Below are 18904 nucleotides of genomic sequence, written 5' to 3'. Positions count from 1 at the left end.
TGATGCGAGCGCGAAGCGCGAGCTGAAAATTTGTATATTCCAATCTGAAAAGCGGACATTTTGAGCACGATTTTAAATAAAGAACGAGTTGTGTATCTCAATCTCGCTTGCTGAACATTACAATCTTGTTTTTTTTTAATGCATATCCGGAATTATTGGGGGGGCAAAATGATATGTTTGCCCCCCCAATATTTTCATTGGTGGGGCGATCGCCCCCCCTGCCCCCCCAGGATCGACGCCTCTGCTGGCCAATAATGACTATGAAAGCTCATCACTGACAGACATCAGCAGCTCGCTTAATATGTGATGCTAAACTTCCCTGCAATGCTTCACACCTACGACATCTGGCATCGCGTAAAGGGTAAGTTGTTTTAGCTTTTTTAGTTATCATCTGCATTATTATTAAGATTTTGGATTTTTTCTTTGATTGAACAGAAACCTGAAATTCCAACAGTGATGTATGAAAGAGCAGATTCTTCGCTGAAAAGAATACAGTGGAGTTTTGAGGAGATCAACATGACAAAGGTGGAAATGAAACAAATGATCTTGTGGCAAGACAAGCTCCTCCTAGACAGGATTGGAAACTGTGTCTGACAGATAAATATGACATGGGTCTGTCAATAATCTTGTGGGGCAAGGTGAAGGAACTGAGAGAAAGGATATCTTAGTATAGCCTTAAACTCATTATTATCAAATATAAGATTTTGAATATTTCTTTAATTGAACAGAAATCTGGAATTCCAACAGTGATACATGTATATGAAAGAGCTGATTCTTTGCTGAAAAGAATACAGCGGAGTTTTGAGGAGATCAACATGACAAAGCTGGACATGAAGCAAACGATCTTGTGGCAAGACAAGCTCCTCCTAGACAGGATTGGAAACTTGTGTCGGACAGATAAATATGACATGGGGCTGTCAATAATATTGTGGAGCAAGGTGAAGGAACTGAGGAAAGGACATCTTAGTATAGCCTTAAACCCATTATTATCAAATATAAGATTTTTGATTTTTTTTCTTTAATTGAACAGAAACCTGGAAAGAGCGGATTGTTTGCTGAAAAGAATACAGCGGAGTTTTGAGGAGATCAACATGACAAAGCTGGACATAAAACAAATGATCTTGTGGCAAGACCAGCAAGAACAGCTCCTCCTAGACAGGATTGGAAACTTGTGTCTGACAGATAAATATGACATGGGTCTGTCAATAATCTTGTGGGGCAAGGTGAAGGAACTGAGAGAAAGGACATTTTAGTATAGCCTAAAACTCATCATTATCAAATATAAGATTTTGAATTTTTCTTTAATTGAACAGAAATCTGGAATTCCAACAGTGATACATGTATATGAAAGAGCTGATTCTTTGCTGAAAAGAATACAGCGGAGTTTTGAGGAGATCAACAAGACAAAGCTGGACATGAAACAAATGATCTTGTGGCAAGACCAGCAAGAACAGCTCCTCCTAGACAGGATTGGAAAGTTGGGTCTGACAGATAAATATGACATGGGACTGTCAATAATCTTGTGGGGCAAGGTGAAGGAACTGAGAGAAAGGACATCTTAGTATAGCCTTAAACTCATTATTATCAAATATAAGATTTTTTGAATTTTTCTTTAATTGAACAGAAATCTGGAATTCCAACAGTGATACATGTATATGAAAGAGCTGATTCTTTGCTGAAAAGAATACAGCGGAGTTTTGAGGAGATCAACATGACAAAGCTGGACATGAAACAAATGATCTTGTGGCAAGACCAGCAAGAACAGCTCCTCCTAGACAGGATTGGAAAGTTGGGTCTGACAGATAAATATGACATGGGACTGTCAATAATCTTGTGGGGCAAGGTGAAGGAACTGAGAGAAAGGACATCTTAGTATAGCCTTAAACTCATTATTATCAAATATAAGATTTTTTGAATTTTTCTTTAATTGAACAGAAATCTGGAATTCCAACAGTGATACATGTATATGAAAGAGCTGATTCTTTGCTGAAAAGAATACAGCGGAGTTTTGAGGAGATCAACATGACAAAGCTGGACATGAAACAAATGATCTTGTGGCAAGACCAGCAAGAACAGCTCCCCCTTGACAGGATTGAAAACTTGTGTCTGACAGATAAATATGACATGGGTCTATCAATAATCTTGTGGGTCAAGGTGAAAGAACTGAGAGAAAGGACATCTTAGTATAGCCTTAAACTCATTATTATCAAATATGGATTTTTTCTTTAATTGAAAAGAAATCTGGAATTCCAACAGTCATATATGAAAGAGCTGATTCTTTGCTGAAAAGAATACAGTGGAGTTTTGAGGAGATCAACATGACAAAGCTGGACATGAAGCAAATGATCTTGTGGCAAGACCAGCAAGAACAGCTCATCCTAGACAGGATTAGAAACTTGTGTCTAAAAGATGCCTAAAACATGGCAGGACAAAAGAGAAATCCACAAAAGATGTGGTCTAACAATGATCATTTCCTTAACTGTAGACTTTCTATTTAGTCATTCCATGACTAGAATATGATGTATTACTATGCAAAATATCATACCTACATGTAGACCTATACTGAAAGTCAAAGTAAGTGAACTACAGTTTCAGAAAGCAAATTTAACTTAGAAAATATGTGTCAAGCAAGTAATCCACACAGCTACAGCAGATGTCTGCGACAAAACTCTTCAAAAACGGAGAAAAACTGTAACCAACATCAAGGAGGCTCTACAGATAGCTCAGAATGCAGAACGGACTGCCAGTCTGTACCTATCAGCAGAGGAGATGCTGGACCTCAAGGCCATGACAACAATGTCTTGGACTAAAATGAGGAAGCTGAAGCAGAGTCAGTTGTAATTGTAATCCATATTTAAACAGTGATTTATTAGATCCTACCCGAATATGCAATATAGGAAAGTAAAACTAAACAGACATGAAAATGATTGCTGTTCTATCACCTTTCCCTCCTCAAATGCCAGAAATGACAAAACTATTATGCAGATGGCAGCTTAAAGGGGAATGAAAACTTTGGAACAAGTGGGCTTGTGTGGAAAGAGAAAAATCAAAGAGTAAGATCAAAGAAAGTTTGAGAAAAATCTGACAAATAATGAGAAAGTTATAAGCATTTGAATATTGCGATCACTAATACTATGGAGATCTCCCATTGGCAATGCGACAAAGATGTGTGATGTTACATTATGATAATGATCTAAACTTCAAATGCTCATAACTTTCTTATTTTCAATTCAATTTTTATGTTTCTTTGATTTTTTTTGTTTTAACACAGGCTATTTTGTTTCAAAGAGAGGAATAGCTAGAGGAGAAGAAAAGGTGACCATGAAGATCTTAAAGGGAATCATAGATGGAATGCTACAAGGCAATCTTCTGCCATTGCAGATCTTCAATGACATTGATATACCTTGTGAATTTATATAGAAGCCTGTAATAACTGTTCGCAGTCTTACGTCAATTGTGAATCATCTGTTGGACAAATACCACATCAGGGAAAGAAGATAGCAGCCAAGTCTCCACATTATCACAGCAATTTGAGGAAGAATGCCCTCTGGCTCTATGCCCTCGTTATTGAATATATGGACAGAAAGAAAATGTCTTGTGATGTACATGTTGAAAATATTGCGTATAAAAGGCTGAAAAAATTGTGTAATAAACATGTGTTGAACATATATTTTACAAAGTCTGAATTCTGAGTAATTGGTAGAAATTCTTATGATATAAAAAATAATTGGCAAAGAGGATGGTTGGATTAAAACCTCCCACCGTTTCTGCCACATCCAGGCTCTCAAGATGAGCCTTAGAAGCAATGGGAGGACTATTCACAATCTATTCTTTAGCCAGCGAGCAAATAATTTCAAGAAGGATCTCCACCTTGCCTTGTTAATATACTGCCTTGGACCCGAGGGGCAATGAATTCATTTGGGAATGGTTAGTAGAAAAAAAAAACAATTCTTAAATGATTCATGAGAGTCATCCAAAAAAGGCTGAAATGAATAGATATGCAAGAGCCTATGCTTGGTGTCCCCAAAAAGACACAGACATTGAGTTGGTCAGTGAAACAATGTGAAAAATGCCAACAAATGAAACTCTTCCTCAGTAGAGATCTCCTGCACCCATGGAGTTGGCCAAGTAGCACTTGGTCATGACTGCACATTGATTATGCAGGTCCCTTCATGGGAAAAACATTACTCATCGTTGTGGATGCACATTCAAAGTGGATTGTGGTAATAAATTAATTAATTCCTACAGGTTAGCCATTCACCTCATCTTAGTTGAGTGAAGCATAATGTTGATGAATTCTTTGCTGAAGGAAAACATGACATGCCTGGGATTCTAACGAACCACTGGACCATGATTAATAATAATAATTGAATTTAATAATTCAATTACTCAAAGCCTGGTATAGTTGTATATTATTGTAACAAAGTTCAGTCAATTTATATGAGCGTGCACGTAGAGACTGGTGCAGCACATAGCACCTATGTCTGTCAATTCATTCACGATGGCTATCGCAGTTTGCAAGGCCTAGCGTGAGGACCTAGCATGCCGTGTGCTCCTGAACATCTCCAGGTGCCCATTCATGTGTGATACTGTGTACATTATTATTTGAGGGTAAGTTAAAGTTTAACGTGTCCTACTAATAATGGTCTCCAGTTTAATTTGAATGAGTTGTGGTTACATTTGAGGGATCTATCTTGGCTAGAAGCCACTCTCTTAGGACCTGCCTACTGCTAATCTTTATTAAATTATTGACTGCTCGAGTCAAGTGGCATGATCTTATGCAACAGTAGTGAAGTTCTTAATTTTATAGCTGCTTGAAATAATCAGTTACTGCTAAGGTGACTGTTTTATGTAGATAGACACAGTGCTTTGGTCCTTACAAATTTCAGAATTCATTACACCGTGTTTTAATACACAGCTACAATATCATATAACTGCATGACTGAGGTGTTTCAATGTACCCTTTATTTCAAGGTGTAAATAGTATAGAACACAAATTTCATATACCATAATTGAGTTGTGTTATTAGATCTTCAAATTTCATTTGAAATAAATTGCACACTGGTTCATCCACACCTCAATTCTTTGGTAGATTTACTGAATAAAGATGACTTGTCTTTTGTATGCTTGCTATGGAAGATACAGTGTACTAAGATACTACCTATGTCATCTGTCTTTTGTATGCTTGCTATGGAAAATATCTACTGTAGTTTCATGACATCGTCTCAGATCCATATCACAAAATCCAATGCTATACTGACCAGTCCTCTTGAAGTAATCTAAACCTCGACCAATCTTGATGATCCAACCATTGTTGAACCTTAGAAAAGGGAAAAGGAGATGTGAAAGTATAACAATACAGCATCATTGAGCTGTAAAAAGTACAAGTAGGATATATTTCTTACCAAGTAGGATTATAAATGCAATATGGATGCTCAAGTTCAACAGGGGGGGGGGGTGATCTTGTTATTCAGTAAATTACAATATCATCTTTATCATAATTATCTGTCTAAGCTTGGAAATTGTTATCAGTTAAACAAAAAAGAGATGAAAAAAGCTTTCCTCACATTTCAGTGATATATATTGGTAAATATTCCTAGTCAAATGTTTTGGGACCACATATATCAATTTGACTTCAGAGAAATTTAACTTTTTTAATACGTGGTTCATGAACCACGAGTCTCGCATTATTTCACAATTTCATGATTGAACCAACTTGAATATATAATGAGCTGTGACCTTTGACCTGCGGGCTCCTAATTTGAACTTAGCCTGTATTTTGGTGTCATCTACCTACACACCCAAAATTTTGAAAATCCATTAAATATTTTTCGAGTTATTGTGCGGAAACCAAGTGGGGGGATGGACGGACAGGGGCAACGCTTAATGCCCCCTCCGGACTTCGTCTGCGGGGGCATAATAATGAATGAAATTATGAAAATGGAACTTGTGTTCTCGTTAGGTAAATGACTGCACTGGCAAACTGAATATGAGAAAAGTTCTGAGAAGTGATAAATGTTTCTCTTAATTAATAAACTTACCTAACTTGTCTATCATGCAATGTGTCTGAATATGAGACTATCATTTCTACACCATGGTCAGCAAGGCTTCTTTGTAACTCATTGAGCTTATTCTGCTGCTGATGAGGGTTCTGTCAAGAAAAAAGCATTTTTTCAAAATTGATTATGCTATACATTTAATATCAAAATTAAGGTCAATCCCACCCCAACGATGAGTTGATTTCAATTTAAAAAAAAAAGGAAAATCAATAGGTATAACATTGAAACTATCAACATACTCCGATGAAGAATAAGAAATATTTAAAAGTTGCGTCATATCACAATACCTGGAATATGAAACAGCAACTCCATCACTATTAAAATGCAAAGACTTTTTTTAATTTTTTCACATTTAATGGATATTTTTTTTTTCATTAAATCTATACCTTTTGTATTAACTAAAAAAAATCAGTTTGTAATTTGGATTAGGGTTTAAAAGCATATCATACTGTCATTATAAACAAACATCTCAAAATTATAAATAGATTTACATACTCTTTAAAACTTTACTTTATAGTTGACCTGATGAAAATTGAGAAAACAAACCTCATCTCTGCCAGTTAACAGATGAATTCTTTTGACAGGTGCAACAGATATGACAAGAAGTTCACAGAATCTAAGAAGGTTGTAAATCTGATGATTACTACGAATATAAGGGTCTTCAATATGAACTTCTGTAACTAACTCGTCAAGGTAAGGAGTAAACATAGAACGATAACTGTGACCAGTCGAATCATTAGAGATCTGTATCTGTTGATGATATTTGCCAGCTGAAAAATAAGGAACAATAGAAGACTGAGTTAATATTACAACTGACTATAATGAAGATGTATGGTATTAAGGAGAGAAATATTCAGTCTTAACCCCCTAAAGTAGGAGTACCTATTTTCAGTATGTAAATAGAAGAATTTATAACTGAAACAAACAGATAGTCAAAGAGTGTCTTGCCAAGCTACACGTACATTAGGCTATAGTCAAGAGGTTTTTTACCCCTTTGTATTTATAAATTTGAAAGAATAAAAAAAAAGCACTTTGGCTAATAGTACTCTACATCACCTCTGGTGGAACTATCCTTTTATGGTACTTGTAATATGACAAATGAATAAAACAAATACATATTTATCCAAAGATGGTATTTTGATCTTTTCAGGTAGGTTGTTTTTTATGACCCCCCCCCCTTGGCCTCTTCTTATTGCATTACTGTATGTTTTAATGCTTGACTAAAATGTAAAATTACATCATGATTAAACCCACCTTCAATCTGAGAATCTACATGATTTTTAAGCTTTTCTGCTCTCTCCATATATTGCTCAATCTTCTGTCGAAAAGCCTGCTTCTTAATCTGGTCTGTTGTTTCTGTAGATAATGCAATAATACATATACACTATAACTTTCTTATTTTACATCCAATTTTGATGAAATTTTCAACATGATGATTGTTTGCATTTTTCTATTGATTCAAATCAACTTTTTTCTGGGGTGGACTTGACCTTAACAATGACTGCAATCTATGAATACATTATATAAATAATATATTTCAAGCTATCATTGCATATTAATTTCTTACTAATTTGTAATTAAAAAAAATCTTTTTGATGTTTCATTTTTTGTATTTATTTCATATATCAATCTTGATCTATACACAACAATAAAAGTAAGTTCTCCCCTAAAACAAAATGTTGTAACTTTGGTGGAACAGAATGATTTTGAGATATAATTTTCATAGGTGGTTTTCTACACTCATTAAGCAACTCAAGGAAAAAAATGAGATTGATCAGTTGAGTCATACATGAGTAATCGTAGATTTAATTAAAAATTACAATTTTTTTGAGTCACCAGAGTCGTTTTTCAGATTGTGTAAATACAACTTTGGGCGAAGGTTGCTTTTTTGGGGGTGAATTTTATGGTGCAAATGCCGTTTCACTATCCATCATTTAGTCACTCCACACAAAATTTTGATAACATATGTTCATGGTTGAGTGAGCACAATTTTTGTGACGTATCATCATAGGGGTTTATGGTACTAGTATCCTCTATCACTAAAAAAAAGGTGTTAGAATTGAAAAAAATTTGGTGGCCCCCCTTCCCATTTTCAAATTCTGGATCCACCACTGATTTGTCCATAAATTCAACTGATCCTTGAACTTTTCTTCTCATTTGCATAATTTTCAAATATTGTGTGCTCACTGAAGCATTTAATAGACATTGGGATTTTCATAAAAATCAAATCAAATGAACTATGCAAGAAGGTTTGAGACAGATATCCATAGTTAGCAGAGTATCTGAATATAAAAACGGCCCAAGTCCAATTTTTGGCGAGATGGAGTTAAATATGGGAAATTGTTCCTTATACAATGATTCATATTGTGTATAAATGATAAATCTGAAATCATCTCTGAAATGCCTTAAATAAAGGAGGAAAATCTGGTATGAGTTTAAGAAAAGCCAGGACTTGGGTTTTTCTTGCATTCATATCATAGCGCCCTCTCTCATTACTTCTACTACTTATTACAGAAGTCTACCATGTACATGAATGTAAGAATGACCCAAGTCCATATGATTCTAAAAACTACCCAAATCCACCAGACAAAAGGCCCCGCCCACAAGTAATGTTAATGTGTATGCTTAAATTTGTTTTAAGATGTTCTCCGATTTCTTTTGGCCAAATATACCTAAATTGCCCAAATTTAAATAATATCCAGTTTTTTCAATTTTCTCAAATTGACCTCCTATGGACTCGGGCCTTTTTATATTCATATACTCAATTGCACTTTTTCCAAAGAGCTATTCACATTCCACATGTTCATTCAAGCGTGAATGTTTAATTAAACACCTTTGAATCAATGAAGCATGTTAATTGGTTATGAACACAATGAAAAAAAAGTTGATGAGATAATTTCAGTTCCCAAAATGAAACAATACTTGCCTAAGATATTCAAAAATCATATTTTTTATTTTCATTAAATGTTCATTGAACCGTAAAATGATGAATATTGTTGAAGATACTCTTCCCAAAAATATCTGTCATCATATTCTACCGTTTTTATCGATAGAAATGCGTAAAAAATCCAATCATAGCAAATTTAGACTTGTGTTTATTCAACCGTGAAATTTAGCAAAAAAGTTGTATCGTCTTTTAGAAAGTACCTTTTACAAGCCTTCTGACGATTTTCATGATGAGAATGTGAACTTCGCTCCAATAAAATGGAATAAAATTCATATTTGGCTTGTGACTTTTAAAAAGTGACAATTTTACCTTATGGTGGTGCTCACTGGAGCATGACATAAAGTTTGTCCGCAACATTCACTCAGAGGGTAGCTTATAAAATTACCTACATGCTCATGTAAAAATATATTAAAAACTCCCCGTGGTTCGGAAATTATGGATGTTTGTTTAAGGGGGCATTTACCTTTTTTGTTGTGTATATTTGTATTTATTATTATGCACTTGCCAGAAAGACGTCTATTATAGCTGAAGTAATATGTAAAGTTTTCTGTGAATAAATAAATCCAATCAATCAGAGAGTGGGGCGGTGTGGAAGAAAAGAAAATGAAACATGGGCTCGGAGTAAAGGGTGAGACTTAAAATGGGAATAAAAGCTGACATAAATTCAGGGACAGTCATTATAACGACAAACAAATTCTGAACAGGACTCCTTCTCAGTATGCTTTGTCTATATGTACTGAGTAAGTCAGAAAAACAGTGTCAGTCTGAAGTTGTTTTGTTTGAAGTATTAACACATTTCTGTGTGTGTGTGGGTGGAATGAATGATATGTGTCTTTTTGTGTGCACGCAATTACTTTTTTCACACTTTGTTTATCTCTTCACCCAGCAACTTGCCCCAACAGTCACATATTTTAAAACCTTCTGTAGACTGTCGACCTCATAGTCAGACATGCATGGCAAGTTTGATATGAAAAAGGTACCAAAGTAACCAAAATGAGCAGGGGATATAACTCTATCAAGACATATCAATAAAAAATTAATGTTCATACTTTAGACAATACAACTTCAAACTTAAGGAATATTTTTTTGACTCACTCTGTACATCTATCATTTAGTTTCCCTTTTCTTATTAATAACAAAATATGGAAAACTGAAAAAAAAGGATATTTAAGACTAAAAAGAACAACTTCTGATATATACCCACCTCTCATAACATCCATAAGAAGTTTAATTCCTTCTTTATAGCAGACTAATGCTTCTTGTGCTTTCCCTTTCCCATCTTGCTCGACTGCCCTCTTGAGGAGACCAATGGCCGAGGCTTCTACACCACTCAAAGCTGAACTCATCTTTCATTTTTCTTTACCCTTGAAAATTCAGTCTGAAAAGAAGTTTTATGCACATATTATCAGTATTTGTGGGCAATATATTATTTAGAGTTCAGACATGTCCTTTTAATAGTTTTAATAAGTACAGGCAGAATAGATGAAGAGTTCATAATGAGAAGGAGAAAGAGGAGTATGAGAAGGAGAAGGATGGGAAGGAGAAGGGGAGGAAAATGTTCATGATGTTGTCAACAAACGTTCCAGTCTTTACAGTAAAAAGATTGGACACTTTGCAGACTTCGCGTAACGCTTTGCATCGATTGACGTGTAAAATAGTTTTTGTGCCTAGTCTTTCCCTTGTAGTGTCTTTGATATGAAGATAAATCGTGCACCCTCTTTTTAGCTAATTAGACGAAAAATTTCAGAAATAGAAGAAAGCTCTGTATTTTGTCGAGAAGAAAAATCAGCGCTTAAATGACGCTATGTGAGGGATATTCATATTAGGTTGACTTCACATCATTTGGTACGTTCGTAGGACTGTATGTGTACCCCCACCCTCCGCTTCCGCCAGGAAGTAAAGACTTAGGTGGAACGCTTGTTGACAAACGAACGGTAGCACTGTGGGCTTTGTTCAAGGTAAGTAGAATTTTCTATTTTTTTTGGTTTAATTTGTCATGGCTTTGAATGTTTTACAAAAAGTATTATCGTCAGCAAAAATAATATAAAAAGCATGTTTTTAATTTACTTCTTCTTCTTCCGTTGAGTACATTCCTCTTTACAGAGTATAGTCGTACTTGACTGAGGCCACAATTAACAAAAACACACAACATTTAGTGCAGTTGGACAAAACTATAGTGCAAGAAAAAGATGCATATCAACTGGAGGGTGAGTGATTCCAGGTGGCTCCTGAAAGACTCAGTTGAAGGAGCCCAAACTGCATTTATTGGTGTCTATTTTATCAAACAATCATGGGAATTGCGCATACAATGAATCTAAATCTACTATGACTATCGACACCAAGGCAATTACCTTCCTTTTATTTCCGTGGAAGAGACGTGCGAAGCCACTTTCCAGGCCGAGGACGTAAAGCGATATTGCTCTTCTTTATGACTTTATGTGCATTTTATATAACAAAAATAATTCAAAAATTGAAAATGGAACGCTTTTCACCAGAAAAAAAAAGCCCTAGGCCTGTCCTGGTGAATAGCGAAATGAGTTTCGGCTAACATTATTCCCATTATGAAGTGATGTTAACCGACAACTCAAAATTCCATTGCGTAAACATGTTCGTATAGTGCGAGGTTAGTATAGCATTTACCTCGCAATACGTGTGGACTGTGAGTGCAGTAGTCCAGCTCCATGCACCCATGGGTACATTACCATCGCCGACTACAGAATAATTGAAGGCACGGCGCATTCAACAAATAACGTTACTTTAAGAAAAATGAATACGAGGACTTACAGAATGAAGTCCTCCTACAAAACTTACCAAACGATGTTAAGTCAATTCCTCATAATTTGATGAATATCCCTCAAAAAGCGTCATTTAAGCATTGATTTTTCTTCTCGTTGACAAAATACGAAAGCAACCTTTCTAGCTCTCAAATTTTTTGTCATGAGTGAAAGAGGGCGCGCGATTTATCTTCATATCAATACACAATTGAAAGACTAGATACAAAAATTATCTTACACGTAAATCGATGCAAAGCGTTACGCGAAGTCGGCAAAGTGTTCAATCTTTTTACTGTAAAGACTTTGGTGGAACATTAATTGACAAACGAACGGTAGCACTTGCGGGGCTTCGTTCAAGGTACATAGAATTTTCTATATTTTTTGTTTAATTTGTCGTTTTGAATATTTTCCAAAAAGTATTATCGTCAGCAAAATAAAAATAATAAAAAAGTATGTTTTTTAAGTTATTGCATTTATTGGGGTCTCTATTTTATCAAACAATTAATATTGGAATTGCGCATACAATACAATAAAGTCAATACAATGAATCATGAATCTAGTTTAAAAAATACCACCAAGCTGAATTAAGGTTGTGAACTGTATTAGCGCCACCCAACCAAACAAGTGGAATGCCTCTGGCCGTCTCACCTGCATCACGCGATTCAATATAGCAGCAGTGCTGATTTTGAAAACTACTATAACTCGCACAAGATGTTCAGTGATACTTGGTTACTCTTATTTCCACGTTTTATGAACTAGACCAATACACTTATAGAGATATGATGGCAATTCAAAAAAAAAAACCCAACGTGGCCAAAGTTCTTTGACCTTACATGACCTTTGACCTTGATCATGTGACCTGAAACTCGCACAGGATGTTCAGTGATACTTGATTACTATTATGTCCAAGTTTTATGAACTAGACCAACACACTTTCAAATTTATGGCTGTAATTCAACAAATACCCCAATTTGGCCAAAGTTCATTGACCCTAAATGACCTTTGACCTTGATCATGTGACCTGAAACTTGCACAGGATGTTCAGTAATACTTGATTACTATTATGTCCAAGTTTCATGAATCAGATCCATAAACTTTCAAAGTTATGATGGTAATTCAACAGATACCCCCAATTCGGCCAAAGTTCATTGACCCTAAATGACCTTTGACCTTGGTCATGTGACGTGAAACTCATGCAGGATGTTCAGTGATACTTGATTAACCTTATGTATAAGTTTCATGAACTAGGTCCATATATTTTCTAAGTTATGATGACATTTCAAAAACTTAACCTTAGGTTAAGATTTTGATGTTGATTCCCCCAACATGGTCTAAGTTCATTGACCCTAAATGACCTTTGACCTTAGTCATGTGACATGAAACTCAGGCAGGATGTTCAGTAATACTTGATTAACCTTATGGCCAAGTTTCATGAACTAGGTCCATATACTTTCTAAGTTATGCTGTCATTTCAAAAACTTAACCTCAGGTTAAGATTTGGTGTTGACGCCGCCGTCGCCGTCGCCGTCGGAAAAGCGGCGCCTATAGTCTCACTCTGCTATGCAGGTGAGACAAAAATTACACGGGGGCGGCGGGCGAATTCGCCCCGGAAAGTCCAAAAAGAGCCCCGGAAAAGGGCTAAAAACATTCACACGAGGGCGACTGCAAAACTCATAATCGCCCCCGTCAACTAGGCTTGGGAGCCAGCGCCGGGTAATCGAGTCTACCCGATTCTCAATGCCAGAGTCGGGGAGTCGACCCTGATCTCTGGAGACTCGAGTACCAAGCGGCGGTGGTTCTGAGATAAAGGGACTCGAGTCTTTGCCATGCTCTCTCATTCATGGACGAAAATCGGCCCCAGCGCCGACTCCAAGCACTGAGATAAAATAAATGTAGAATTTGGAGCCGAGGAGTCATATACTTCGAGCAGAACGTTTCTCTGCTTGTGTGCTTTAGGCTCAGTGTGACTGCATGTGGTATGGGGATGCATCGTGTGCATTGTGTGTAGTGTGTATTTCTGTGTGTGTGACTGTAAAATGCCAGTAGAGACCACGTGCGCATGTGTTGAGCGACACTTGTGATTGTATCATGAACTGGGATTTGTGTGTGGATTGTGTGAGAAGTTTGGTGAAGGTGTAAGATTTTGGGCGATAGATGATTGCTCCCCCCCCCTCCCATTTATCTAGCCCCATGTCGAGCTGCAGCCACCCATCTTGATCCTTCCCCCCAAAGCTTGTCTCTCCTCATTCCTTCTTTTCTTCCAAACTTTATTTCCCTATTATTCTTGTTAATTTCTCCTTTTACAAGTTGTAATTCACTACGAACTTCATTATAATTTTAATGAAGTGTTTATCACCTCTTGTTTGTTTTTAAATATTTTTATATCTCTGTTCAAAACAAGAGTCTCGTCTTGCCTTATTGGAATATTGGCAAGAAGTTAATAAAAAAAATGTTATTGTTCTGTCAGTAATAAAAGTAGAGATTCAACTATGGATATTTTTCAGTCATATTTCATTTAATCTTCGTTATTTTAATCCAAACATTCATTTTTTTTCAATGATGTATTTCACCTTTGGCCAGTTCGCCATTTTCTTAAGTGACTGAAAACGTAGACTAGCCCCTTAATTCAGGGACATCAACCCTCGGCAATTTGTTTACAGAACTTTCTTTGTCTCCGTCATGTATTGCACAATCTTGAGAAGCACATGTTTGGAAATCTGATATTCTTGTGGTGGTGGTGGGGGGGGGGGTACGAGATTGCCGCCCTTTTCATTCTGTTTTGGTTTGGCTGCCACATGGCCTCTCTCACTGTGTGGAGAAATTAGGTCAGGTAAAATTTGCAAAGACGTGGATAAGTTCATTTCAATTAGAGGCTGTGCAAGGCTAGGCATTCATGATGGATGATGGAAATTGCCAGTTTACGTTCTGGTAGGCCTTTTTGTCATGAATCTGTGTAACTGATACGAACGCTTAACAATTCAATGACCTTTATGATTTATATCATTATTTTGTATGAATAATTTTAAGTCTTTTTTAAAAAGTGTCATTTAAATAACTTTCAGTCAAATATGTACGAAGGATATTTGTTCAACTTCATAACATTTGCAGGTACCTATATTGTATGATAAAATAAATTACCTCAGAATTGTACAAATTCAGAACTTTCTTTTTCTTTAACATTGTCTTTAGACACGAATACAGATCTTTCTAGATTAATTTGACAAATGGGCTATAACACTAAATAGTAAACACGCAAAGCTCACGTCAACCAAGTATCAAACATTCAAACTTGGATTAATTCATGGAGGTTCTACCTCCATGATTTAATCTGAATAGGTCTGTATTAGGTCCATGAATCAACTCAGATATCGTTCAAGCATCAAAATCCATCTATCATCACAACACTAAAATCATAAACAATCACTTCGAAGAAACAATGCGAAGGTCAAACCAGGGAAGTGTTATACTTCCCTGGTATATGCTAGCTACCGTGTATATATATACACACACACACACACACAAACGCAAAAAAGCCGCGAAATAGCTCCAGAAATTGTAGCCCTGGAAAGTAGAAATTGTAGCCCTGGAAAGTGGAAAAAGAGCCCTGGAAAATGAAAAAGTAGCCCTGGAAAATTTTTAAGTTTCTCCAAAAAGAGCCCTGGAAAGAAAAAAAGTAATTTTTTGGTTGGCGCCACCAACGACCTTCCTTTTATTTCCGTGGAAGAGACGTGCGAAGCCACTTTCCAGGCGGAGGTAAGCGATTTTGCTCTTTGTTGTGTCCTTTTTAAATTAAAAAAATATGTAAAAAATTGAAATTGAAAATGGAACGCTTTCTACCAGAAAAAGCCCTGTTGGAGTAGCAGAATCATTGAGAATGGGTTTAGAAACTTTCGGCTAACATCATTCACGTTATGAAGCGATGTTAACGACAACTCTAAAATCCACTACAAAAACACGTTGGTTGTGCGAGGTTCTTATAGCATATTACCTCGCAATTGTGTGAGTGAGCTGAGCTCCATGACCATGTCCATGAGTTGACATGTCATGAGGCATAACGCGACAAGAGCAGCATCACACGCTTCTTGGTATGTGGGACCGTTATACGGTCTATTAGCGAAAGTATTTCTGCACGACTGAAGTTTCCATTATAATTAATATTGATAGATTTATGTCATCATCATCATCATCATTGTACCAAGAAGATATCCTACAAAATGATTTAGGCTAGATCTAGAATAGTAGTGAGCAAAAATAATAATCTTACCGGAATTAAGGTACCGGTTCCGTATTTTCTTTTACGTGGGTTGAACCTGGCCAAAAAAATACGTCGAAAAGCGGTATACGAAAAAGGCTGATTTAACGTTGCCAAATTGAGGATGATTTTATAGAAAGTAGCGATCGAATGCCGCGTAGAAGGCATGGGAAGTTGTCGCTGGATGTCACCAGTATGGAAGCAGGGAAGTGTTATAACACTTCCCTGATGGAAGCTTAAAGGTCAAGTCCAGCACAGAAAAATGTTGATTTGAATAAATAGAGAAAAATCAAACTAGCATAACGCTGACAATTTCATTAAAATCGGATGTAAAATAAGAAAGTTATGAGATTTTAAAGTTTCGCTTATTTAACAGTAATATATGCACAATTCAGTGGCATGCAAATGAGACAGTTGATGATGTCCCTTACTCATTATTTCTTTTGTTTTTTATTGTTTGAATTACTAGTATACAATATTTCATTTTTTTTTTATTTGACAATATATGGACCAACTTGACTGAATAGTATTAAACAATGCTAATTCTATGCAGGGAGGAATTATCATACCTAGGGAAGTTTCTGAATGTAGGCATGTTATGCCTCTGTATTCAGTTCTAGGTTTTTCCTCCTCAAGATGGCTGGCTCACTTCCGGGAACAGGGCTTTCGTAGTCATATTTTATTGGCTCATTTTTCCAGCATCTATCCAGGGCAGCTTCAAAACTGTGCACACTTGGGGCAGTGACAACTTCATTATTTAGGCTATTCCATGTCTTACGTATTCTAACATAAAAAGAATTCCTATATTTCTGGGTCTTTGTCCTTGGTATGAACAATTTTTTACTGTGACCTCTGGTATGTTCACTATATTTTTCTTCTAAATTAAGTTTTGTACATAGATCATAATTATTAAAGTGTTTATATGTTTCAATCATGTCACCCCTAACTCTTCGATACGCCAGAGTTGGGATTTTTAACTGTTTAAGTCGTTGTGGATAGGAAAGCTTCCTTAATTCTGGGACTAATTTTGTTGCCCTTCTTTGTACGTTCTCTAATGCATGTATATGTTTCTTCAGTACGGGGTTCCACACAGCATGGGCATACTCAACTTGTGGTCGGACAAGCGACTTATACAACAATGCAAAGTTATTTTTGTCTAGATAAACAAAAGTTCGTCTGATCAAACCCATTAGCCTGTTGGCCTTGTTTATCTTCGATTGCATGTGCTCTTCAAAGCTGAGTTTATCATCAATTACAACACCCAAGTCCCTTTCGGAGGTGACATGTTCAAGCGCATCATTCATTAAAGTGTATGCAAAAGCTTCCTGTCGGTCCTGCGTGTTACTAATAGAGAGTACACTACATTTCTTGGGGTTGAATTTCAACAGCCATTTTTCTGACCAGCATTTCAGATGGTCAAGATCACTCTGGAGGGAATTGCAATCATTCTGATCTCTTATATACTTGAACAACTTGGTATCATCAGCAAAAAGATAAACGTTACTTCCAGTAACAACATCTGGGAGATCATTAATATATAACAAAAATAACACAGGTCCAAGGACACTCCCTTGCGGAATTCCGCTATCTACATGTCCCCAACTTGAGAACTCGCCATTCACACACACTCTCTGTCTCCTTCCAACAAGAAATGCCTCGATCCAACTAATCACCTGTTCATTTATACCAAAACTATACGGACCTTTTCAAGCAGTCGACGGTGAGGTACCTTGTCAAAGGCCTTCATAAAGTCTAAATAAATTACATCGATTGTACCCCTTTCTTCAAGAGCTTTAGACCACTCATCAACGACATTAAGCAACTGAAGCATAGTAGAACGACCAGGCAAAAAACCATACTGCCTATCACTGAAAAATCTATTTGAATTCATATGATCAAGGATCTCATTGCGTAAAATGGATTCCAAAAGTTTACAAGCTATACATGTAAGGCTTATCGGCCTATAATTTGATGGAAGTGATCTATCACCTTTTTTAAAAACAGCACTCACATTGGCAGATTTCCAGTCACAGGGAACAACACCTTTCTGCAAAGAGGTTTGGTAAATGATACTCAAAGGTAGAGCAATTGCTGGAGCTACTTCACGTAAAGTCCTAGGATGGAATCCATCTGGCCCTGGAGACTTGGAAACATCAAGTTTGGAAAGCAAAGAAAGGACATTATCTTCATTTACCACAATTTCACCAAAATCTTCAACTACACTATGCTGAGCAGTGGTAGGAATATCACCAGGAGGCTCAGTGGTATAAACAGTAGAAAAATAATCAAGTAAAATGTCTGCTTTATCTCGATCTCCCTCAGCAAGTTCAGCTGTTTGTGGATTCCTAAGAGATGCCACTCCAGTTCTAATCTTTGTTTTGAAATGCGCATATTGCCAAAATCTCTTTGGATTCAATTTAACTGCCTTAGCGATATTTTTTTCATAGTTTTTCTGGAGTCGTCTAGTAGCTGTTTTGACCGTATTTCGAAGCCTGTTATAAGTCTTCTTCTTGCTTTCTGTTTTATCTCTAAGATAGCGCTCCCAACTCCTATGTTTTTTTCTTTATTAGTGAAAGAGTATCTTTATCTATGGGGAAATCTCCTTTCTTGCCCCACGATTGTGTTCTAGAAATTGTTCTTGTTGGAATGCACTTGTCCTGAGCAGCTTTCAATTTACCTTTGAAGATGCACCATTGCCTTTCGACATCATTATCTGTAGATGCAAAGAGAGTACGCCAGTCTAATGAAGCCAAGGCTTCCCTCATATCAACAAAATTAGCTTTGTCATAAAGAAATACTTTTTCATGCTACTGGACTGATCATAATAACAGTTTAGTTTGAACAGCAATATAGCATGGTCACTAGAACCCAA

The 18904-nt window shown here is 36.4% G+C and overlaps 1 protein-coding gene across 1 annotated transcript; it reads right to left on the bottom strand.

The window, feature by feature from the left end:
* Positions 1-1024: 1024 nt before the first annotated feature.
* LOC129260785 (MIT domain-containing protein 1-like) lies at positions 1025-16111 on the bottom strand. Its single transcript, XM_054898756.2, has 6 exons — positions 16045-16111; positions 10211-10384; positions 7314-7415; positions 6606-6829; positions 6042-6151; positions 1025-5320 (listed from the first exon to the last, which is right to left on the bottom strand). The coding sequence occupies exons 2-6, from the start codon at positions 10350-10352 to the stop codon at positions 5167-5169; spliced, it is 732 nt and encodes a 243-aa protein (XP_054754731.1). The 5' UTR covers positions 10353-10384; positions 16045-16111; the 3' UTR covers positions 1025-5166.
* Between the last annotated feature and the right edge of the window lie 2793 nt (positions 16112-18904).

This window comes from Lytechinus pictus, unplaced genomic scaffold, assembly GCF_037042905.1.
Source record: "Lytechinus pictus isolate F3 Inbred unplaced genomic scaffold, Lp3.0 scaffold_19, whole genome shotgun sequence".
NCBI lineage: Eukaryota > Metazoa > Echinodermata > Echinoidea > Temnopleuroida > Toxopneustidae > Lytechinus > Lytechinus pictus.
Note: the sequence above shows the minus strand (reverse complement) of the source record. Positions and strands in the feature narration are given on the sequence as shown.